The sequence below is a fragment of the Onychostoma macrolepis genome, chromosome 19 (assembly GCF_012432095.1).
Source record: "Onychostoma macrolepis isolate SWU-2019 chromosome 19, ASM1243209v1, whole genome shotgun sequence".
Lineage (NCBI taxonomy): Eukaryota > Metazoa > Chordata > Actinopteri > Cypriniformes > Cyprinidae > Onychostoma > Onychostoma macrolepis.
The window spans coordinates 30,996,366-31,022,034 of record NC_081173.1 but is presented as its reverse complement, the minus strand read 5'-3'; the positions used below and the strand labels follow the sequence as shown (position 1 = coordinate 31,022,034).

Here is a 25,669-nt window from a genome sequence, read left to right as displayed (position 1 = left end):
CCCCAGGATCGCATTCCAGGGGTCCCCTCGTTCTGGGCCCCTTCTCGCTTGTCGGGCATTTTGAATTGTCTTAACCTTCCCCCTGTTATGGTGCCCCTGTACACATTAACAAAATAAATGTTTTATGAATTCTTCCTTTAAGTTACATAAACACATGCAGTTTCAATGGTCTCCAAAAACAAGAAGAAGAAAAATAAAAGTGTGCTGTCCAGCTGACGTCATGTTTGTTGTGAAACCCAGAAAAGTGCTCAAGTTAGATACAGATAATTACATACAGAGACAAAACAAAAATAAGGAAAATAAAAAGAGAAAAAATAAAATAAAATAAAAACATGCAACCAGCCAGGGTAAACTATAACAAAGTAATAAATTTACATCTTAAGAAGACACAAAGGATGAATAAAGAAATACAGTGTTCATTGCTTTTGGATGAACAGAATTTTGGATAGTTTCCATATATTTGTCAACTCTGAATAAAGAAAAAAGAGGTTTGGAGTAAGTACATTTTTGTTTGTGTAAATGAAATTTGGCTAACAGGATACACAAATTAATTATGTAATATTTTCCTGTATCTTCTTTTAAGTGGTCAAATAACAATAATAATAACAAAAAAAAAAAAAAACATCTTAAAGAGAAGTCACTTACAAAATGAAACTAGACAAACATTAAAAATTCTGACCAAAATTGTTCTGTATAGGCCTAAGTGCATTGCAAAACGAATGAAATCTTCCTCACAAAAGTGACAAAAAGCAGCAACTCACTTCAATATATGACTTGGGCCGTGCTTTATGTTTTTGATTCACAAAGAACCGGTTCATAAGAGTTCATAAGAATCATTTGTTAATGAAGCCCACTACACTGAGTGCACTGCGTGCGCGTGCAACCATCATGCACAGTTTACTGAGAGACGTGTTGTTTAGGGGTTTTTTTGCCATTATTCTGCATTACGCTGTCATCGCCGCTGCTGAAAAGTAGCACATGAAACACTGCTTCCATTTATATTTTATTCTGTGATAATTCTGGTAGTGATGGTGAAATGAAGCTTCATGAAGCATTAAACTTGGTTCACAAAAGGGTTAATTTCTGGATGCTTCATTTGCTCACAATAAATAAAGGTGACTTGACTTGACAATACCACCTGGTGGCCAAAGAGTGTAAAACAAGCAGATATATTAAATTACACTCTTTGGTCACCAGGTGGTGTTGTGAGCAAATGAAGCCTCCAGAAATTAACCCTTTTGTGAACCACTTGGCTGAAAAGTTTAATGCTTCATTTCACCATCACTAAATTCTGGAGTGGCAGGTGGGGTGGCACAGCTTTTTCTAAGGGCGGGAGTTGCCTCCGGTCAAAGAAAAAAACAATAATAAAATCAAGAGCCAGATCACGTAGGCTAATTAAACCATTCAGACTGGCTATCAGCATCAGGTAAAATTACTCGCGTTCATTTCTGCACTCAATTACATAATGTTTTAATTAGCTACATTGCACCTTTATGGAAATTAAATACGGGTTTACTACAAATAAATAACTAAAGTAAAACTAAAGTAACCACACATTAACATGGTTTTGCTATACTAGCCATTTAGCTTCACCATGGTATTTGTAGTAAAACTGTTATACTAATGGTAACCAATCCGAATGACTACACAATGCACGCATACAGAGCGCGTGATCAGCGCCTCCCACCACTGTAATAAACACAGAGATGTTAGTCCCGTCCGAATTGGTACATGAAAATCAGGTGATAAGAATCGAAACTCAAACGTCCCGTCCTAGAACGATTTTATCACGTCAGACCCTCTTTTGTCATTAACCCATATGGCAATGACATGCCGATGCATGAAAGCTATTAAAGTGAATACCGGGAAAAAATACTGCAAATCTCCAGTGTCATATTTGCAGTTGAAGATCTTCGGAAGGAAAGGAAGTGGATGGTGAACAGGACCAGCTTTCCCCCGTATAACAAGCGCTGGATCAGATACACAACTGATGGAAAGACACCTAAAATCCTCTAAATAATAAGGTTGAACTAATAATGTATTTGTAGATGTAGGCTACACATAAGGAAACAAAAATCACAAAGCTTAAATTCTTTGATAAAGACTTTAAGACTTTAGGTTTTCAGAGGGAAAACACATAAAATAGCCTATAAGTTGATCATCTAACTGTCCCCCTCCTCTCTTTCTCCTGTCTAGAGGCATAAAAACTTACCAGAAAAATATCTGTGATAAAAGATTAGCCGTGGCGGACGGGTTGCTCTTCGCATCTTTCTTTATTGGCTCCATATCGATCCTCCCTGTAGTTCAGCGGACACTGGCACCCCACCTGCAGTCAGTGCTAGGTGTTTATAATAACTTTCTAATACGCTCGGTATGGAAACCGCTTTGAGGTAAACCCTTCATTTCCTTCCAAGTTTGTTTAACTAGAAGCGGTGCAGAAGGCGGGCTACGATTGGCTCGACAATCCTTGGGTCACATGTGATTGGTGATTGTCTTTGCGTATAAGACGTTTACATTCTTCATACACACCCACCCCATACAGAAGGGCAAACCGAAACTGAGATTACGAAACCTCAGAGCCGATTCTCCCTATACGAAGGATACCCCAGCAAACAATTTTTGGTTCCCAGAACGTTCTCAGGAACGTTCCCTTTTGGGTAGCCAGGAAAGTTTTCTTAACGTAAATAGAACGTTCCCTTTAGGTTAGGGGAACGTTCCCAGAACCTTTTCAGGAACTATTTTCGTTCTGTGAGCTTCTTTATGTTTGCCGTTATGCTCATTTGATTTGATTTCTCCATATAAGTTTCTCACAGAGACAGGCAACATGAGCCTCAACAGCACAACATTGATACCAGAAATACACTATCCATTATCGATCGCTGTTTACGCCGAATGTAATAAAATGTCACTTAAGTTTTAATCAGGCTATTCCGTCGGGCAAGTAAAATCCTCGAGCAATTTTTCAGTAAACTTGCATTAACCCATTTAAAGCAGCCAGGAGGCTTGTCAGCGAGCTGGTGGTATTCGACCTGCATTCTGCAAAACTACGGGGGGAATCTTGTTATTGCTCTGGAATTATTACAGAGGTCGTGTGAGAACAACATAGACGTGGCACAGACAAGTATGTCTGTGAAACACACATTTCTCTAACGACCCCCTGTAAAACTAGTCCCATCCGAATAGGGAACGTTCTCTTTGTTTTCATGTTAGTTTCATACCTAAATGTATTATTCAAAAAGTATTTAAAAAGTTTTTCATGAGCAAGATAAATGTTGACACCGTGGCTTCGCCCGATGCGAGTTGCGCGATACGACAAAATACAATAGAACAACTGATCTATATAAATGTTCTCTAAATGTCAGTAAAAAAGAACCCGTACGAAATGCTGCAAGGTGATATGACAACATTTCCCCTTCCTCAACAGCTGATGCCCCGCCCTTTGTATTCTCCTAGATCAGTGTTTCTCAACTCTGGTCCTGGGCGCCCCCCAACACTGCACATTTTGTGTGTCTCCCTAATCAAACACGCCTGATTTAACTCACGAGCTCATTAGAAGAAACTCCAGGACCTGAAATGGGTGTGTCAGATAAGGGAGACATACAAAATGTGCAGTGTTGGGGGGCACCCAGGACCAGGGTTGAGAAACACTGTCCTAGATGCATTACAGAGCTGCCTACACAAAACCTGCATGGGCCCAAAGGTACAAAAGTTGCTCTGAGCCCGCACTGGGCCTGTTTAGGTTTGGTGTTGGCTGCTCCTAGCCCACTGTGCCCACAAAAAGCCAGCATGGGCCCCGCAGAAACATGTTTGCAGGGGCTCTTTAGGGCACGAGTGTGCTCATTATACCACAGTGTCAGACTGTTTTCCTTAATCTTCCATAAGCGTAAAGGAACAACCGTATCTAAACTGCTAGAGAAGAGAGAGTCCACAGTTTATGTTACATCATCAAGTTGTTCTGAGCTATTGGATATGCTGAGGAACTGAGATAAATCAGGAAGATTATTTATAAAGCAGTCTTTTGTGGTAGAAGTGATGGTTCTACCATACCTGTAACAAGGAGTTAGCTTTACAGTTTTAGCTATATGGAATATACAGGAGACTAGATAATGATCTGAGATATCATCGCTCTGCTGCAGAATTTCAACACCATTAACATCAATTCCGTGTGACAGTATTAAATCAGCAGTGAGTAGGTCCTGACACGTGTTGTCTAACCCCGTTAGAGTTCGGAAAGTCTATAAATGCTAATCCCAATGCATCTTTTTATTATCAACATGGATATTAAAATCACCAACAATTAGGACTTTATCTGCAGCCAGCACTAACTGTGATAGAAAATCTGCAAATTCTTAATAAAGTCTGTATGGTGCCCTGGTGGCCTGTATAGGCTACAGTAGCCAGTACAAAAGACATGCGGTGAATTCCAGCCGTAACCAGTAAATCACTAGATGTCCTGCACTCCTGTAAAGTTTAATCAGACTCCGTCGGCCCTCAGCAGACATCATTAAGGGCCCCTCAGTGCTTCTGGGTCTCCTGTATTCAGCAAAACCAGCAAAAACACAGTCAGTGCAGCTGGCAAACTCCAATAGCCTACAGGTGGAAGTGAGAAGCAGGGAGAGAACACACTCTTTAAGATATTTGTAAAGCTCTCAATGCCTCCTGTTTTACTTACTATGATATTTAGTGTCATATTGAAAGATTAGTCATATAGTTTAGTATTAATTTGCTGTTTAAACACACTATTTCTCAACATCCACTGAGTTTCTCTCACCTGTGACTGTCACTGTGATCATGATTTCTCCATCAGAGTCCAGAACATTTACTGTATGTTCCTGCATCAATGGCTGTAAAATTACTAATGACCAGGTTTCTATCTCTGATGGTGATTTGTTCACTCTGACCTCCATCAGTTCTTCTCCAGACCTTCATCCACTCTGTGCTTCTTCTGCTCTGATGCTGCACTTTATCAGCTTTGGTCAACCAAACTACTGCTGACGCTAAAAAGAGTCAAAGTCTATGCTGAAGGTGTCCATTATGATGACGATGATTACGATTATATATATGGGGTTATTATTAATAATATTGTTAAATTGTTCTTTCCATGATTAATCCGGTCATGAATTTGATGGTTACACCGAAATCATTCATGAAACCAAAGGTTGAAGGGAATGTCTCCTCATTGTACAAGGTATTTGTGTACAATGCTTATTATTGCATTTCTAGAGCAAAGCTTAGCTTGTTTACAGTTTAATGGAAATTACTCCCATAGTTCGCAAACTGTCATGTGGCGGGAAAGGTGGATAGCTGAGTCTGATGATGCAGAAGCATGGAGAGTCACTTCAGCTCCATTAAGATAATGTGGTTCTCAGCCTTTTTGTCCCCAAGGCCCCCCTATAAGGAAATATTCCAGGGCCCCCACATGAGATTTATTGGACCTCAGAAAACATAAAAGTGAGTCAGAACAGCTTTTGCCATTGTAGTAAATTCCCATTCATAGCAAACATATGAGAGTGGAGTAACATGTTAAAATCTAACGAGGAGAATGGGGTTCCTCTCATGGTTCCACATAGCACCATTTCACAAAAATGCTATATAACACCTTTTAAAGTGGACCCCTAGGATTACAAGCCAATCAACCACTTTTAGTGCTATTATCTAAATGATAAGAGACTACATTTGCTCCCCCAATACTAGATATGCAGTATGCTTATGGTCTTGATTAAATGACACTGTTATGATAGTGATTAAGGATAATGTCTTTGTTTCTCCTCAGACGAGATTTCTGTGTAAATTGGTAAGGAATTGAAGTCGGATGTTTTAGTTTTCCACAAACAAACAAAACTATTAGTATAATGCAGCATAAAAACACACAATTTATATTTTAAAATATGAAAACTTCCATAGTAATTGTTCTGCATGTGTCTCATGTTCAGGAATCAAAACCTCAAAGTATCACACAAATGAGAAGATGGTGATGGTGGTGGATAAAGTTTTGAAACCCTGACAGTTCCTCCCTCTCCATTTCATTGACTATTTTTAAAGGAACAGACGATTGATTACAAGAGCTCTTGAGAAAGAGAGAGAGAGCTGCATCATGTCCGTCATTTCCATATAAACTCAGCAAAAAAGACACAGCCCTTTTTTTTGGATGCTGTTTTTTAAAGATATATATATTTTTAAATCCACATACTGTTGTGTTCAGTGAAACATTGCAAAACACAATCGCTAGATGGCAGTATAATAACATAATACAGTTTTTTTTTTACTCTAAAAACCTTACACTCAAGGAGCAAAACCTTAGTCCAGATCTGCAGAACTATAAGCACATTCTCAGCCTCACACTTTTTGCAAAACACTACACACACTTTTTACATTAGACACAGAAATCTAACATGATGTCATTTCTTTGCCATGTCAAGACACTGCTTTCCAAAATACCACCCCTATAAACCAATTGATCAAACACAGCCCTCGGGTGTGCAGACACTTAGGTGCTTAACTGTAAACTCAACAATCAGGTACAAGCACTATAAAAGATGAGTTTATGTGTGTTCAAAAATGGAAGGCAGCGTTGCAGTAAGAGGGAGAAACATCTTTGGCCACAGAGCTATTTTGAATGTCCCGGGCCAACGTGATGGTAACATCACAATATATGCTGCGATCACGCAGAATGGGCTCCTAAACCAGCATGCCAACTTAGGCCCTTACAACATGGCCCACATATTCACATTTTTAGACAGACTACACAATATTGTCACAGCAGAAGACCACATGGATGCAGAGCAGATGAGATACATTGTCATCTGGGGACAATGTATCTTTCCACTGATCTGCTGTGGTCCAAAACTGGTTTCATAAGCGTCCACAATTTTCACTCCAATACCTCCCACCATACTCTCCCTTCCCCCTTTTTATTTATTTATTTTGGCATGGCGATGGATGGTTTACGATCTCCAGCCCTATGTCAGGATGACCCTCATTCAAGCCATGGAGGAGGCCTGTGACCTGATTGATTCAGGGTCTGTGCACGGATGGATTCACCACTCAAGAAGATTCTTCCCTCACTGTCTTGCGAGAGAGGATGTGGACGAAGTGCCTACGTATGCTTTCTTTTTCTCTCCACAAATCTTTTTGTTGTTTATGTTCTATATTGTATTTAGAATATATTCTGATTTTCAGTGCAATATGCAACCTTTGGAAATGCATGGATGTATTGACTGATTTTACAATGTGGAGAGAAATAAATATTTTCATCAATGTACAGTGTTGGTCTTGTGTGTTGTGTTTGGTCAATCATGGTCTGTACTCTAACAATATTTCTGAAAAAAATCAAACCCAGACTACAGTATATCATTAGAAAAATGTAGAAATGTTACATGTGTTTAAGATTGAGCACCACAGTGTGTAAGTGGTTCAAACAGAATCAGGTTTTATGAACCATGTGTGTTCCATACGGTGTCAAAATGGGGTTTTGTTATATTATTGTGAAGTTTTGAATGAAGTGCTTCATTTTTCAAAAGATCTGATGTGTTCTGATACTTTTGTGTCTGGATGTGTGAATTGTGTGTTGTGTTTTGACAAAAAGAGCCTTGTTTTTAAAATCGTGCTTAAGCAATCGTAAAAAACTATAAGAGAAAAGTAGAGAGAGGAGAAGAGAGATATGTGTTATTGCTGTTAGACATGAGCATGATGTTTAGAGCAGCTGAAGAAGATCTCTGATTTCAGTCTGATTTCAACAGTTTGAGCAGCAGATTTCAGCTCTGTGTCTTAGTTTCACAAAGAGGCTGTTTAGATTGGAAGTAAATGCAGCAGACACTTTTTAAAAGTTCATATTTCATCATATTATACAAAAACTTTATTTGTATGAACATAGGGGAAAAATATACATAATTCATATGAAAATACATTTCAACAAACAACAACATATCTCAAAAAAATATCTTACATATTTAAAATACTTCATACTTTACAGATACAATACATATTATACCATACAGATTATACAGACACTATAGTCAACATTTCAAGTGGATCAAAACCTTTCATGAAAGTTGTCCTAAAACCAAAATGCGTTCTTGTCTTAGGACAACTTTGATTAACTTTTTTGATCCACTTTAAATGTTGACTATAGATTGCAACATTACAGTGATAAATAGAAACATATTGATGCAAATAATGTAAACAAACTTCAATATTGCAGACATATCTTGACAGAATCCTTTGCAGATCTGCTGATAAATTACAAGTAACCAGTGACTAGAATGGGATTAGAATTGTTCCTTTATTCCAAATAAATATAAAGAGACTCACAAAATCTAACATTCACAAATAAATAGAATGAGATCCACATATAAATGTTATGAGATTCACAAAATTAAACAAATAAAATGAGATTCACAAATAAAAACATATTCACAAATATGTTTTTATGTCACAAAAACAACCATGTCTGGCATTCATTTGGGTTTCACTTTCTGTGCATTAGATCAGAGGATCACTACACGTATTTGTTGATTTCGAAACATTTCTAGCGTCAAGATGTGCAGAAAAATCCACATATAAGTGACTCCACCCACAGTCTACTCACGCCAATCAGATAACAGCCACATTTCGCTGACCAATCACATCATACTCTCACTACAACCAATCAGTTTGCTTTACACTCAGGGTGGGAAAACCCCACATAATATGGAGGAGATTTCTGCCTCTTAAAACTAAAAGCAAACATTTCTACTGACAAATATATTATTTACAAAAGTTGCACTGAGATGCACATACAGTATACCTCAATTCTCAAACATGGTGAGGATCAACAAATGTTTATTCAGTAAAAAATATGAACTCTGATCCATGACAGCTAACATAGACAGTGGCAACAACAGCAGCAAATTAATCAAGTAAAATATAAAACAATGATAATATTTTAATAATAATTACCACAATATTACCACAATTTTGTGGTTAAACTGTAAATGAAGAACTGGGAAAAGCTGTTGGCTTTTGTGTGACACAAACTCACATGTTTGTACTGTGTTATTACTGAAAAATGTAAAATTGGAGATGACTGTTAATTAAATGGAAATACAATCTTTAAAAAGACCAGAATCACCTGTTTTAACTGAAAAAGTGGCACAGTGGTTTATTAATTGTTGTCTTTTCAAAGGGCCGTTGGGAGAGCAGGACAGAGGAGTGAGGAGCTGCACTGTTGGTTTGTTTGTTTGTTTGTGAAATGTATTTTAGAGTTTTCAGATATGCATATACAAACGATTCAAGTTATGGCAAATAATGTTTGTCAGGAGCTTCACTAACTGTTTTTAAGTATGTTTTGTAAAGTTGTAAATATACAAGTTGTAATGGTCATGTTCAAATTATTCTAACGAAACCTTGCTTAAAGTATTCAGAATAAAAGTTATGAAGTTTTTTTTTTACAAGAAATATAGTTTTTCAGGAGCTTAAAATTAACTTTTTTTGGATACTTGTGTTTTATAAAGTTAAATGTACAAGTTATGATAGTCATGTTTAAATTATTCCAAATAAACTTTGCTTAAAAGCATGAACTACTGGTTTCTGTTTATTGAATACTTTTAGCATTTTAGTGGATTTAATGTAATGTTTGTGTTTAGGGGTTTACTGTAAAATAAGGTAACCCAAGTAGACAAATATATTAGCCCCTGTGAATACCTGTTGTGGCCCATAAGAGACCTACGTAAGAGCTAGCTGGGTCCCATCACTAACCCATGTAGGCACCAAATGGGAGCTACCTGGTTAACCCATATGGGCCCTATATGGAGCCCATCAAGGGCTCATCATCAGCCATCTGGGCTAACCCATGTAGGGCAACCATGGAAACTGAGGACAAAACTAGCTGGGTCCCAGTTGGGTAGCCCAGGTGGGCCCCAGATTTCGGCCCAGTTGCAACCCCCTATGGGCCCCACATGGGTGTGTTGGCTGGGATGATATTTACCATCTGAATCTAACCATGTCATGTCAACAAATGGAAAAAGTCAGCGATCTATTAATTATCATGTTAATTACTGTGCGCCTTTAGCCCCAACAGCAGGGCGCTTTTACCCCAAATACCATACTTTTACATATTCTTTTGTTATTTAAAACTGTTGCTTTAATTATCTGAAAATCATAAAAAGACCTTTGTCTCAGAAAATATGCATTGATTTTAGCGATCCTCATTTACTACTTAAATCTACAACATTTTAAAAACATCAAATATTAGATCAAGTAAGCACGGAATCAACTTTGCGCTGCTGCGCGATCGCGTCAAATATCAGACAAATATACACGTGCATCTTGAAAAGTGGATGTTTTGGAAAGTGTTTTGTGCTATCTAGTGGTTTAGATGAAAATAATATCAAAGGTGCCTTTTACCCCGTTGTACCCTATATATATATATATTCCCACCCATTTTCAAAACATGATGTAAAAAGGTTGGAGACTCCTGCATTAGAAGTAGAAACAAATGAGGAGCCGCTTCTCTGATGCACAGACAAGATGAACAATCCACCTTCACCACACTATAAAAGGATTTCACGATTTCGCCTGCTCATCCAGTCCTGATGGTTAATGGTAAACAAAACTTGGCTCGAGTCCTCAACGGAGGCTTACACCTGAGGCTCGGCTTGAGCTGCTGTACTACATAGAGAAGTGGTCTCAAACTTAATTACGGCCATTAGGGTTAATCAAACACACCTGATCTAACTAATCAAGGTCTTCAGGATCACTAGAAACTTCCAAGCAGGTGGAGCTGGTTGAGCTAAACTCTGCAGAGCTGTGGCCCTCCAGGAACTGAGTTTGAGATCATGCACTGGCTGAGAGGGAGAATAGGAGAGAGAGAGGATTCTGAACAGACGCACTAGATATGAGCTCCTATTAAATCACATAAAGTACTGCTGTTAATTGAGGTAAAAGCTCATAAAAACCTGTGTTTAACACTTATGGAAATATAAGAGTACAGAAACAAAGCGATATCTTTCAGTCACTTCATTGGAGGAGCCGCAACTGCGATTCACAGCGGCATCGGCAGCTCAGAGAGCGATCGGAGTGAACAATCATCAGTAAAGCAGCGCAAACTCAAGAAGAGACGAATATAGCCTACATCAACACAGGACATTACAGTACGGCACTAAGAAGATTTATATATAATATAAATATTATTATTTTTATTATTAACAATTACCAGCATCATATAAATCTCAACCGTCAACAACGGACGCATTCAGCGGTTGCCCTGGAGATCGTTTATCCTGCACTCATTAAAGGAGACAAAGAAAGGCATTTAAACACACACTGTTACATGAACATCCTGAATCTCTTTATGTTGATATGACATCTCAAGAAAAGAGGACAAACTTGATCTTCTATACAGAGAGGAACCTCATATGGAAAAGTGTTATTAGTGAACATTTCCCCTACGCTAAGAAGAAGGGAATATGTAAAGGAAGTCAGATCTGCATTTTTGAATCAGCTGACCATTCTTCCCATTTCCAAACCATTAATCTGTACAACAGTGGAACGGTCTTAATTCAAGGGAATGAATCTAGTCTCCAAGCTTTTGAAAAATCATTTCCCCTTTTAAAGCAGACAGTTCAGAAGGAAACACCTTGCAGTGTTAAAGAGGAATCTGAAGATGAGAATGAACTGCTGCCCTGCTCTCCGGTCAGCACACCTCCGGTCCCATCTGATGAACTGATGACTGAGCAGGCCACACATGCGTCCAGTTATCTCCGGTGAGAAAATGGCTCTTCTAGAGATGGAGGTGTCAGAATTAAAGCAGCTAATCCTGAGCCGCCCAGATGAATTTACCATCAATGATCTTAAGGCTGAAATTAAGGATTTGCACAACGTCAACATGAAACTTAAGGCTGAAATGTCAAAAATGAAAGAGGACTCAATACAGAGAGAAAGAAAGTTCACGGAAAACATCCACGAGTTAAAAGAAAAGCTGAAAGAACAGACTGAAATGTGTTTACAGCTGAAAAACAGGGAAAGTGAATCTCCCAACAACAGCTGCACCGAGTAGTTCACAACTCCATCATGAAGTGACGTCACACAGCTCCACACCTCCAGACACAGTGAACGGCCATGTGAAGGAGCGCACTCACACAGAACACCAGCCACTCAGGCCTCAGTAGTTCTTCTGATGGACTTAATAGGAAAGAACACTGAACCCAAGAAACTCTTCCCCAGACAGCGGGTTCTAGCGCTCCACTGCAGAAACACAAAACGCGTTCATGAACTGCTCACTAGTGATGATCTCGGCAGCCCGCAATGTATTATCATTCATACAGGTATGAATGACCATGAGATGGCAGAGAAAGCCTCACAGACATTCCCCAGTTCACGTGTACTGGTCTCCAGCTTGCTCCCACGGCTGGACGTCCCACCCTCTGTGATTGATAAGATCAACGAAGAGGTCCGTCACTCCTGTTCCAGTCTGCCCAACGTGCACCTAGTCACAGCTCTATAAGACCATGGCACCTGTATGACGGGCTCCACTGAATCAGGATGGAGTCAGGATTTTTGCCAAAGCTATCAAAGATGTTGCTCTTGGACGCTTACCAACAACCGGCTATAAAGGGGCAAAAAGAAATGTGAGAATGCAACCGTTCGAGCCATCTGGACCTTCATCTCGCTCAAGACCACCACAAGACCTTCACAGACAACCCATGACTTCAGGCTGGTCTCACAGACAGCAAGAGAGGCAGCCGTACACTGAAGGCCCGTCCCAGCAGAAACCAAGCTACGCTCAGATCACAGCAGACACCTTCAGCAGCAGCAGCTCAGGAACTGTCCATTAGTGATGTGGGAGAAATTAAACGACTGCTAAGCCTTCTCTGCAACAAAATGCTCAACTGAAATCTACAATGATTGATCACAACACAATGATTATTATCATTGTGATTATTTTATTATCGATTGTTGTTTTGTTTTTTTTGTACTATAATATTATTACTATTTTAAGTCATTATTCACAATGATTTATTTTAATCAGTTTGACTACCTTTTACTTGCTCTATTATTACTATCACTTTGTTATTTTGTTTTTGTTGTTTAATTTTAATTTTATTTTATTATTTTATTTATTTTAATAAAAATTAAAAAAATGGGGTGTTTGCCTCCAGCAGTACTACTTAATCGCTGATCATATAAAAATGTTAAATATTAGCTTTTGGAATATTCAGGGTTTGTGCTTTAAAACATTTGGATTAAAAAACACAAACACAGATTTTTTAAATAGCATCACAATGTTGACATCGTAATTCTAACAGAAACATGGTGTAGATCAGATGTGTCCACTCAGTGTCCTGCAAGTTACTCTGAAATCATAGTGCCCTCCTGGAAACTCAGCTCAATACACCGTGGTAGAGATTCTGGAGGTTTAGTCATATGGATAAAACATGACCTTGCCCCTTTTACATCACCAGTACAGCAAGGCAAAAACCACATTTGGTAAAAATTGGATAAAAGCTTTGGAATTCTAGAAAAATACCTTTTTATCTGTGGAATTTATATTCCTCCATCAGATTCCTCATACTACGACGACGAAGTGTTTTACACTTTACAGGAAGAAATTAATCAATATCAAACTCTGGGGGAAATTAAGTGGTTGATGTGAAAATTAATGTGGAGTCCTAAATGCTCGAACTGGTTCAGAATTAGACTATATTGATAACTCGGGAGATAAACATCTGTTCACACATTTACCCCAAGATCTCTTCAGTACTCTACCTCGAAGAAATAACCAGGATACTGGAGTCAATAGGCATGGGAAAGAGGTAGCCCACCTTTGTCAAACTTTAGGTCTTTATATCCTCAATGGTAGAATCAAAGGAGATTCCTGTGGACAATTTACCTATAGCTCAAGTCTCGGCAACAGTGTTGTAGATTATGCCATATCAAATATAAGCCCCCATTTCAGTGCACTTACCGTCAAAGTCCAGTCACCCCTGTCTGATCACAGCCAGATCACTCTCTGTATTAAAGGCGAAAACATCAAATCAAGAGAAATTCATAAAAAGCCAATTCATCTACATAAGCTCAAAACAGCATATAGATGGACTCGTAATGCTGCTGAAACATGTATTAAAGTATTGAAGTCTAATGAAATAGTCAATTCCATTCCATAACATTTCAGCATATGATAATAATTGGAAAGGAATAAATTTAGCAATTAAACATATTAATGACATTTTTGAAAATATAGCAAAAAGGCTAATTTAAATAAAACTACCACATATAAACACAAAAACAGAGCTAAACAAAACCTTCTGAAAAGTGGTTTGACCATGACTGTAAAACAATAAGACAAGAGCTACGATTAATTTCAAATAAAAAACACAAAGATCCAGTCAACTCAGAATTACGCTTAAAGCACTCAGAACTTCTGAAATACAAAAACACACTGAGACAGAAGAAACTGGATTATTATAACAACACACTTCAGAAGATTGAAAACACAATTGATCAGTTCTGGAGCACTTGGAACAGTCTAAACAATACAAAGCCACAAGAACTAGCCATACAAGATGGTCAAATTTGGAAAGATTATTTTGAGAAGCTCTATACACATCAAACTGACCCTCTGAATAATCCCAACCAGTTAAAAGTCCTTGAAAAATTGAATGCTCTTGAATCATGTATCAAAACAACCAAAATCCACTAGAGGTCTGGAACACAGGACTCATCTCTCCTATCTTTAAAAGTGGAGACAAAACAGATCCTAATAACTACAGAGGGATATGTGTAACCAGTAATTTGGCAAAAGTATTTTGCTCTATAATCAACTCTCGGATTTCATCTTTCTTAAAGCAGCACAATGTCATCAGCAAATCTCAAATTGGCTTCCTCCTAAACATCGAACGACTGACCATATTCACACACTACACACATTAATAAATGAACATGTACACCTAAAGAAAGAGGGAAAAATATTTGCATGCTTCGTAGATTTTAAGAAGGCTTTTGACTCCATTTGGCATAATGGATTGTTTTATAAAATCCTTCAAAGTGGCATAGGGGGTCAAATATATGACTTAATTAAAAACATGTATAACCAAAATAAATGTGCAGTAAAAATTGGACAGCAAAGGACAGACTATTTTTCTCAACAGCGAGGAGTGAGACAGGGCTGCTGCCTCAGCCCGACTTTATTTAACATATACAGTATATCAATGAATTGGCAGATCTACTGGACCAGTCAGACAGCCCAGGACTACAATTATTCAACACAGAATTTAAATATTTACTGTATGCAGATGACTTGCTAATTCTATCTAAAACACCAGAAGGTCTCCAGAACAACCTTGACATTTTAACTAAATACTGCTACGATTGGAACTTAGAAATCAACATCCAAAAAACTAAGATTATGGTATTTCAGAAAAAACCCAGAAATCTAGAACATAAACATATATTTACTTTAAACAACACCACACTTCAACATGCTTTACAATATAATTATCTTGGTCTGGTTTTAACTCCCACTGGAAATTTCAATATAGCAATAAAAACATTACTTGTAAAAGCCTGCAGGACACTGCACGCCATACGAACAAAATTATTCAAAATAAACATCCCCATCAGAATCTGGACAAAGATTTTGGATAGTGTCATACTGCCTATTGCCCTGTATGGAAGCGAGATCTGGGGCCCAACGAGTAACTATAGCCATAAAGACTGGCACAAACACCCTTCAGAAGCTCTGCATGTAGAGTTCTGCAGAAGCATCCTTCATGTGCACAGAAACACACCTAATAACGCCTGCAGAGCGGAGTTAGGCCGTCTCCCCCTGAATATAATCATTAAAAAAAGAGTTTTAAACTTCTGGATCCACTTAAACTCTAGTTCTGAAGACTCTCTTCATTTTAAAGCACTAAAAACACAAAAAATGAGCGCTCAAAAAAGTCATCTTTCTGTAATGGCGTCAGATCTGACTAACCAAGCACTCAATATCACCAACCCTGAAAAACCTGGAAGAATCAAATAAATGATGAATGAAGAGAAGGAGACATACATACAGCATTGGAAAGAACAAACCGAAGACCAAAGTCGTCTCCAATGTTATCTGAAACTCAACAGAGAGTACAGTCTGGCTGACCATCTGGTCTCAGTCAGGAATATAACTCATAGACATTTACTGACGAAGTACAGACTGAGTGACCACCAGCTGGCCATAGAAAGAGGACGACATAAAAGACGTGGTCACCTAAAGAAGAGCGAATCTGTAACGAATGTAGATCAGGATCAGTTGAGACGGAGGAACACTTCCTCCTCCACTGCGACAAATACACGTCCTTAAGAGACGCGCTGTACAGACAAATACAGCAGATTATTCCTGAGTTCCAGTCACTCCATGAACATGACAAACTAGGAATATTACTTGGTGAAGGACCCGCTTCCTCTTTGGTAGCACAACATATTTATAAATGCCATAAACTAAGAAGTAAAGCGTGAACACATCTGCATTAGTAGTACCATCAAAGTTTATATAAATATATTTGGATGTATTTTGTTTTGTTTTTATTCTGCTATGTACAATGCTTTGGCAATATGTATCTAAGTATGTCATGCCAATAAAGCAATATGAATTGAATTGAAAATTGAATAACAGAAATAGAGGAGGAGAAGGAGAGGTGGAGGGATTGTCAGTTACTGGGACAGCTCAATGACTACTGCTTATAAAGGCTTGAAATGATGATCGACAGAACTGAATGATTAGGCTCCGTCCGAACATACATTTGAAACTTCATTTACTGTGAAAAAGGTTACCATCCACCATAAACCAAACTGACCAAACCAAAGCATGAAGTTTAATTACACATCACAAAGTGACCTGTCCACCTATCTGATCAAATATTAACAAGTGTTTTAAAGTCTAATTTAACTGGAAGTTCAAATATTCTGAAAATGAAAATGACAGTTTAAATCACTGTTTACTGTTGTTTAAATCATATATGGCTTGTTGAGGTTGTGTTGAGGTTATAAAATCCCATAGACTTTTAGATAAAGTAGAGACCCAAGATAAATTGAGAGAGAGAGCATAATATCAGGCAACTTTTCATGGGCAAAAACAACTCACATTTTTAAAGTAAATTTAAAACTAGTGTATAATTGTCTTTTTAAACAAACATAACATGCACAGTATTATTGACCATAAACATCTGTGCCTGTCTATCATGATGTGTGTCAATAAAGAGTCTCTTCTTCTTTTGAATGTTTATCTCGTCTCATTCTTCATCTCGTGTGTTCAGAGACAGAACGGCTCGCCTCAAAACTACAGAAATTAATGTCACTGGAGACAAACAACTACAGCAGCACTTCCATATAGGATCAGATTACAGCAATCCAGAAATGACCTGCAGGAGACAGCAGTTTGATATTAAACGCTGCTTTAGATTCAAATGTGTTTCAGCAGAATCAGTGGAAGCAGAACATGTTTTGAGGGTAAATATCGGAGACGACTATGAAATATTCTGATCTGGAGATCTATAAGCTTTTGATTAATTCTGACACATCAAAACTGAAATGTCATGACAGACAGTTATTGATGTGCAGAGAACAGATTCAATGATGGCGGAGCTACAGGAGCTGCTGAAACAGTTCTACTCCGTCATCATTAAATCCGTCCTCTGCACTTCAATAACTGTCTGGTTCAGCTCAGCTACCAAATCTGACCTCAGAAGACTACGGAGGGTAGTCCGGACTGCTGAGCGAATCATTGGTACAACCCTCCCCGCTCTCCAAGAACTGTACTCATCCAGAGTGAGCAAAAGGGCAAAATCACTCTGGACCCTCACATCCAGCACACTCCCTCTTTGAACTGCTGCCGTCTGGTCGACGCTACAGAGCTCTGAGCACCAGAACGACCAGCACAGGAACAACTTCTTCTCTCAGACAATCCATCTCATGAACACTTGACAATAAACGCGGAACACACAACACTATTACACATTATTTATTTAACACACATATTTATTTACATTTCAAATTTGCACATATCATATCTGTACATACATAATTGTCTATATTATATATTGTGTTTTTGCTATTTTGTACATTGTCTATTTTGTATATTATTCTGTTTTGCTGTCATTCTGTTGCACTGTGGAGCTTGTCACTATAAAAAAGCATGTGTAAACATACCTGGCAATGAAGCTCATTCACATTTATTTAGAATAAAGATGATAAAAACTGTACAAAATCAATTAACTTTACTTTCAGAGTGCAGATTGTGCTTTTTATACCTTACCAATGTATTTACCAAGACATTTTAACCTGATGTAAATTTTTTTTTTTTTTTTTTTTACATTGAGTTAAGTAAGAATACTGTAATAAGAATTGGACAGAAAATACACATACTGTCACAAAAAACAACTGGCAATATTATTATGTAAAATGTGGTAGTAGTACAAAAGTCACATTAGAAGAAAAAACTAAATTTTTCCTCGTCTGATATCAAATAATGAATTGCATCATTCTGAAGGCTGCACAAACACACGTGTGTGTGATGATCGCTGTGGGTTTGTGTGTTGATTCTGTTGAATGTGACGTCTGTCTGTAGCAGCTCTTTATTCACCATCAGCTGATCAGAGAAGATCAGACCAACATCTAAAAGCTGAAAGTAAAACACAAGCAAATGTGTGACATTACTGCATTATCCACTTTAGAACAACTAAAACAAGCTATTTGCATTATTAGTCAGATTCATAAACTAACCCTGTGACGTATGATTTTTAAAGCTGTTTTTAACCATTCAGATTCTGATTTTGCATCCAAACAACCATCAATGATGACCCTTGTCCATAATTTTGTTCTCTTTCTGTCACAGTTTTATGACAATTAAAGTAATTTATAAATATTTACCATTTTTCTATTAAAATTGACATTCTCTCAAAAGATTTAATTTCATAAATTCAGATATAAAAAAATAATGACTATATTTATATGTGCACCAATAATAATAATAATAATAATGTCATGGAGTTCATTCATGTGAACAACACACGTCATATCAGTCTATGTGTGAGCACATCCTCACTTTGTTCAGAGCGGTAATAATGTGATTAATGTGTTTACATGTCTGCTTGTTATCTGTTTTGCATATGCTGCATATTTTACTACGATTATACGAGCTTCACATCAATTTAATTGTAGTATTGTTTACATGAGGTAAAGTTTAATCACATCATGAGGGTTTATGTAAACGTAGTCAATGATAAAATCAAACCTAAAAAAGTAATTTATAATAATTTATTTCATACTAAGTATAGTTCAAATCTATTAACATATTTACTGACATATCGCTTGAGGCTTACTGATATAAAAATTATAATTAAACTTTATTTGGAGTACTACTTGTGCACAATGTGCATTTCTTAATATTAAGCCTACAATGTGTTTTTAGTGTCACTATTTATGAGCATTGTATGAAGTTTGTTTTTATAATTTCGGTCTTTAAAAGCAAGATATTTAAAGTGTACCTAAAGTATACTTACAATAGTTCCACTTTAACACAATCAACTATACTTCAGCATGTCTTTAGTTGTGCAGAAATAGTGCTGAAGTCCAGCTAAAGTGCATCATGTTTAAAATGTTTAAAGCGTGTTTAAGTAATCATGATTAAAATTAGTTACTCCAATTTAGTAGACTGTAAGTTTACCAGTTTATTATCCTAAAAGTACAACTGCAGGGTGCTTTTATTAAGCGAGTAAATATGTAAATGTATTTGTTGTATACTTAGCATGAAATAAATGTATTTCATATACAAGTGTATTTATTTTTCACTACAGAAATACTGTATAATTTTGAAATAAAAAAAGAAACATCAAGATACTAAACTACAAACTGAATCAAACTCTTTTTAAACATATTAGACACAATTACCAAGAAAGTAACCCAAGAAGAAGGAACTATATTAACTTTTTAAAATTTTTAATCATCACTACTCACTCAAGTGTCTTCAGTTTATAATGTGGATCATCCTTCAGATCAGAGAGCAGCTTCACATCTGAGTCTCTTAGATTATTTCCAGACAGAATCAGATGTCTCAGGTGTGAGGGGTTTGATCTCAGAGCTGAAGCCAGAGCAGCACAACCTTCATCTGTGACGCCACAATCCCACAACCTGTAGAGAACAATCACACTCTTCAGTCTCTCAGTTCAGGATCTACAGCTCAGAGAAGCAGCAGCTTCACAATCAGAGAGAAACCACATGATGAACAGATCCAGTCTAAAGCCTTGGCAACTTTCATGTATTTATTATGTTAAACACAAAAAAATAAATAAAAATAAAAATATTATGAATGCTAAAATAATTAATATATTATATAAACAACAAACTATAAAAGTATAATATGCAGTACAGTTGATCATTTTACTGGGAAAACACCATATGCACAAGAAAAATGGTGTCTTTGTAAAGCATAATGAGTATAAACCAGGATTTAGGTGCTGACAGATGATGTGGAGTCTTATTGTTAGTCAGATGCACTGAATTGTGACGTGCCTCAGATTCAATCAACTGAAACTGTGAAGTAACTATGATTAACTATGAAGTGGTATAAATATACATTTTCTGCCCCCTTATCTTTAATTTGTGATCATTCTAAATGCAGCTCATTAGACTGAATCACGCAGTGAAAGAACTAAATGTGCACTCACTAGACTTCACGTAATGTATGCGTGCGCTCTGTCGGGGTGTTTTGAATGGTTTTTGCAAAATACTCGATAATGTTAAATCGCACATCATTAAAACAACAATTACGGTATTATCGCAGACTATATATCGCACACCCCTACCGCTGAGGCATCTCAGATGAGATGATCTGTCATCTTGGCTTTTTATGCTTGTAGCACCAAAGCATAATTAATATAAGCTAATTATTTTACAACTTCTGTTATTGGAAAAATACAGCGGTCCGGACCTGGCCTCGGTTAGCTGTACTTTCTCCTCGCACAGCACTGCTGTGACCTGCTGACTGCATGTGTATTTATAGTCTTACTATTGTACTATTCTCTGAAATCACATTTAATAGTAGTTTGGTGAATCATATAGTCCAAATTAAATTATGAATTTTCTATTAAGTATGGCTGGACGATATGGCCAAAATTTATATCACGATATATTTCTTAATTTCGGTCGATACGATATAATTCCGATATCAATATGAACACTATTAGAAAAAGCCTCATAAAAACTGACAAGAATGCCCACAACAGATGTCTTTACCTACAAACTTATGAAAAATGAATTTGCCAAGTCTATGATCTCTTCCTATAAAACTATATAAAATTTTAGGGGGAAAAAACAGCACAAATAAATTAATGTTCTCCTTTTATTTGTATTTAGCCTTCATACATACAAGAAATGTGAAACCATCGTCAAATAAACACCTCAGACTCACCTTATTAATATTAATATTAATATCTTTAACTTCAAGCTATAGTGCTAACATACACTACCAGTCAAAAGTTTTGAACAGTAAGATTTTTTTTTTTTTTTTTAAGAATTCTCTTCTGCTCATCAAGCCTGCATTTATTTGATCCAAAATACAGCAGAAACAGTAACATTTTAAAATATTTTGTTCCATTTAAAATAACTGTTTTCTATTTGAAAATATTTTAAAGTGCAAGTTATTCCTGTGATTTCAGAGCTGAATTTTTAGCATCATTACTCCAGTCACATGATCCTTCAGAAATCATTCTAATATTCTTGCTGCTCAAAAAAAAAAACATTTATTATGTTGAAAACAGCAGAGTATAATTTGTTCAGGTTTCTTTGATGAATAGAAAGTTCAGAAATCTTTTGTAACAAATGTTTTTATCATCACTTTTGATCAATTTAAAGCATCCTTGCTAAATAAAAGTATTAATTTATATACTTTCCTTCCCCCTCAAAAAAATAAATAAATACTGACTCCGAGTTGCTGCAGAAAACAAAAAAATTGAGCAACAACAAAAACATGTTGCTGGAGACGGGCTTATTATTGAAAATGCAATCTGGTTCTCTGCCAGCAGGAGGCGCTCTGAGAGCAGCAGAACCAGGGTAGAACTAGCGGCTTCCCGGTAATAGCTGTAATCAAAGCAGCTCCGCTCATGAACGCTACTTTATCAGATAAAATGAAAACGCCATCAAAACTATTCTGAAGACAGTCGACCGGTTCCCTTCAGAGATACATTCATATAAAACACCTATGCCACGGTTTGATTTTGAAACGTGCAGCGTTCATGTTTATTCAAGAAGTCAAACGCCACAAATAAATCAATGTATACATGAGAAACACTGGTAATGTATATCGAAATACCGGAAATGTGTTCAAAAATCATATCACGTTATTGAAAAAAATTATATTGTGATACATATTGATATTGAATTATTGTCCAGCCCTGCTATTAAGGATATTTAATTAAACAAGGATGTTTAATTACTGTTTAATTCAAAAACGATTCAGTTACAACTCAAGACAAGGACTACAGTAAGAAGTATGCAGCTCTTATTACAATACTTCTCAATATTTCAAAATTGAAGAAAAATACAGTCTTTCTTTACATTTTTTTAGTTTGCCTGTTCACCAACAAACAACAGAGTATAACCATTGAATACGTCACAGATCTGCTCCGTGCATTTCTGTCCATTCACCGTCAGATGTCATCCGTCACCACTGGGACACTTTCTCTACACAAACTTGCACCACACCCTGGACAGCATTTCCCATAATCCCCCTCACTCTGATCATGCTAACACCTGCAGCCAATCACGGACGCTATATTATCCTGACTCACTTCCTCTTCCTTGCCGAGGAACGTATTTCCTTTATGTAATGGAATAAACTTATTTATTTAATGCAACGGAGAAATCTAATACACTGACGAGCTACTCAATGACTGCTCAGCCAAACACAGCGAGATCTAACAGTTCAGACCTGCTTCTACGTGTGGTTCGAGGGGTTCGTTTCAATATCATCTGTCTGATAAAGCAGCTGTTTTTAGATCATCCACTCATCCTATAATATAATAAGTATTTTAAAATTGTGTCAATAACTTTGTAAAGAATGTAATGAAGATTAAAACAACATCATTTTCAATTAACTGACAGGAAACTTTCTTTATGACACAGTTTTGGTTTTCATTTAGTTCATACTCAACAAAGGAGCAAAATTTAGGAGGATGCTGACAGATTTATATAATCTTACCAGAGTTTCTCCAGTTTACAGCGAGGATCCTTCAGTCCATCAGAGAGCAGATTCACTGCTGACGCTCCTAGTTTATTAAATGACAGATCCAGTTCTCTCAGGTGTGAGGGGTTTGATCTCAGAGCTGAAGCCAGAGCAGCACAACCTTCATCTGTGACGCCACAATCCCTCAACCTGTAGAGAACAATCACACTCTTCAGTCTCTCAGTTCAGGATCTACAGCTCAGAGAAGCAGCAGCTTCACAATCAGAGAGAAACCACATGATGAACAGATCCAGTCTAAAGCCTTGGCAACTTTCATGTATTTCTTATGTTGAAGACAAATTTTTTAAAAAGATACTATAAATGCTAAAATAATTAATCATGTATTATATAAAAGATAAAATATAAAATTATAATAGATAGTACAGTTGATAGTAGTAGTGGTGAATCATATAGTCATATAACATCTTAATAAAATTTTAAGAATATAATCTCAAGTAACATAATTGTTGTACATTAAATACAAAAACATAATATTTATTTCTGTTTAATTCTAGCAATGTTAATGTGCACTTCTGCTGGCACCTCGATCACATTTGTGTCACACGCGACCAAACCAATCTGCAGATGAATAAACCAAGTTTCAGAAGGATTTAAGACTCTTTGAAGACTGAGAGTTAACATCACCACTGAAGAACTGTGCTACACTTAGCGGTGCGATATTGAAAAAAAAAAAAGATATCTCGACATCTTTTTTTTTTTTTCGATAACGATAATCAGATGATATTTTGCCAAGTGTGTTATTGTGCTGATATCTGACTACCGCGGTGGACAGCTGCAGTTTATACTATTCTTCATATTCTGTGTGGTCAGTTCACATCAGTGATAGAAATTAATCTTCTCATAAGTTTAAATAGATTTTTTCCTTTTATGGGCAATTTTACCTTTAATAAAGCCATTTTTTTTCTAAAAGTGTGCATCTTTTGAGTCAAATTGTTACATTTAATCAGTCAATTAGAATAATAAGACTTTTATGCTGTTACCAAACAAATGAAACCAGTATCAACCAAATTAATCTTTGCAGAAGTTGCATCTGAATGGCATTTAGATGTATTTACACACTGTTTAACGCAGCTCAGAGGGACATGGAGTGCTTTAACCTGCAGTTACAAATGCATAATGTTTTGTTATTTTAAACATAAAACATTGAATACTGATATTTGAAATTATTTTAAAATGAAAATATACTTTAAATGTGAAATTAAAACCAGTGGCAGTAAGTCACTGTTAATAAGTGAGTCATTGCGATTGAACCGAATCATTTATTCATAAGAATTCATGTGTTTGGAATTATAATTTTTTTGACGAAAGAGAGCAAAAACAGGCAATATAGTGTCTAAAACGTAAGTCTCTTAATATTAACTAATTGTTTATTGAACTGTTGCATAAAATCAATATCACATTTGTAATCATGCTTATTTTTGAAGAAAAGTCGGCACTCTTCGTGTGACATTAACTAGACTATATGAAATGACATATATATATATTGTGACGGATCAGTGGCCCTCCCCCTCATTATCATCACCACCCCGTCCCTTATTCGCCGCCCTTCACCAGGCTCCCGACTGGAGTGGGTGGATGAGAGGAGGCGTGGGATCAACGCGGCTGGCGGCGTGTGATGAGGCACAGCTGGACTGAATGAAGCCTCATCACCGCCGCTGTTAAATGCCCAGCGCGCCTCTCCTCGAGAGACCGGTCTCTTCCCCCGTGCATGCACGCTGGTGTCCTCGTGGGTCCAGGAAGGGTGCGTAGAGGGACATCGCGCCACCGAAGACGTGAGCTGCCGAACCCGCGGTCCGGACAAAAGCCGCACCCGTATTACGGCCGTCGGACCAGGATGTCGGGCCGTACAAGTCCTGCCAAAGGCCGTGGACGACGTGTAAGAGCCGCCGCTGTGATGAAGCCGCCGCCCTCGCGCCCGGACCCGAGTGGGAGCGCGTGCGGCCGGACTCCGCCCCTTCCCTGGACCCTTCCCCTTTTGGAACACTGCCCTCCGGCACAAGCCCCGCAGCACGACGAGGACACCAGACCCCCCTGTTTATTTTGGACACTTCTTCCCCTGGACACGTTATTTTGTTAATAAAAGCCTCTCCGAGGCCTGACGCCACACCCACTGTGTCTGTCGTTGGCTCCTCCGTCACAATATATATATATATATATATATATATATATATTTTTTTTTTCTGCTCCATATCTTGAATTTTGTGATCATTCTTAGTGCATTTTATTAGACTGAATCATGCAGTGAAAGAACACACTCTAAATGCGCGCGCGCTGTAGTCTAGACTTCATCACGTAATGTAAGCGTGCACTCCGCAGGTGTTTTGTTTGGATTTTGCAAAATACTCGATAATGTCAAATTGCATATCCTTAAAATAACAATTACGATATTATCGCAGACGATATATATCGCACACCCTAGCT

General features: G+C 37.3%; 2 protein-coding genes across 18 annotated transcripts in view; one reads left to right on the top strand and one right to left on the bottom strand.

The window, feature by feature from the left end:
• Positions 1 to 25,669, top strand: part of LOC131525559 (ribonuclease inhibitor-like) — a 214,923-nt gene that overhangs the window by 36,398 nt on the left and 152,856 nt on the right. The window lies entirely within an intron of this gene.
• LOC131525557 (NLR family CARD domain-containing protein 3-like) overlaps positions 1 to 25,669 on the bottom strand; it is a 185,625-nt gene that overhangs the window by 55,411 nt on the left and 104,545 nt on the right. For 13 of the 17 annotated variants that reach the window (XR_009267247.1, XM_058753331.1, XM_058753336.1 and 10 more), the window contains one exon: positions 23,204 to 23,377. Coding sequence is in view for 16 of the 17 variants with exons in the window: in XM_058753331.1 (XP_058609314.1) it covers positions 23,204 to 23,377 (174 nt within the window). In the remaining variant the exon portion in view is untranslated. Of the gene's footprint in view, positions 1 to 17,952; positions 18,629 to 19,962; positions 20,137 to 23,203; positions 23,378 to 25,669 lie in introns of those variants that run through there. The other 4 variants (XM_058753333.1, XM_058753342.1, XM_058753346.1 and 1 more) reach the window with 2 other exon arrangements.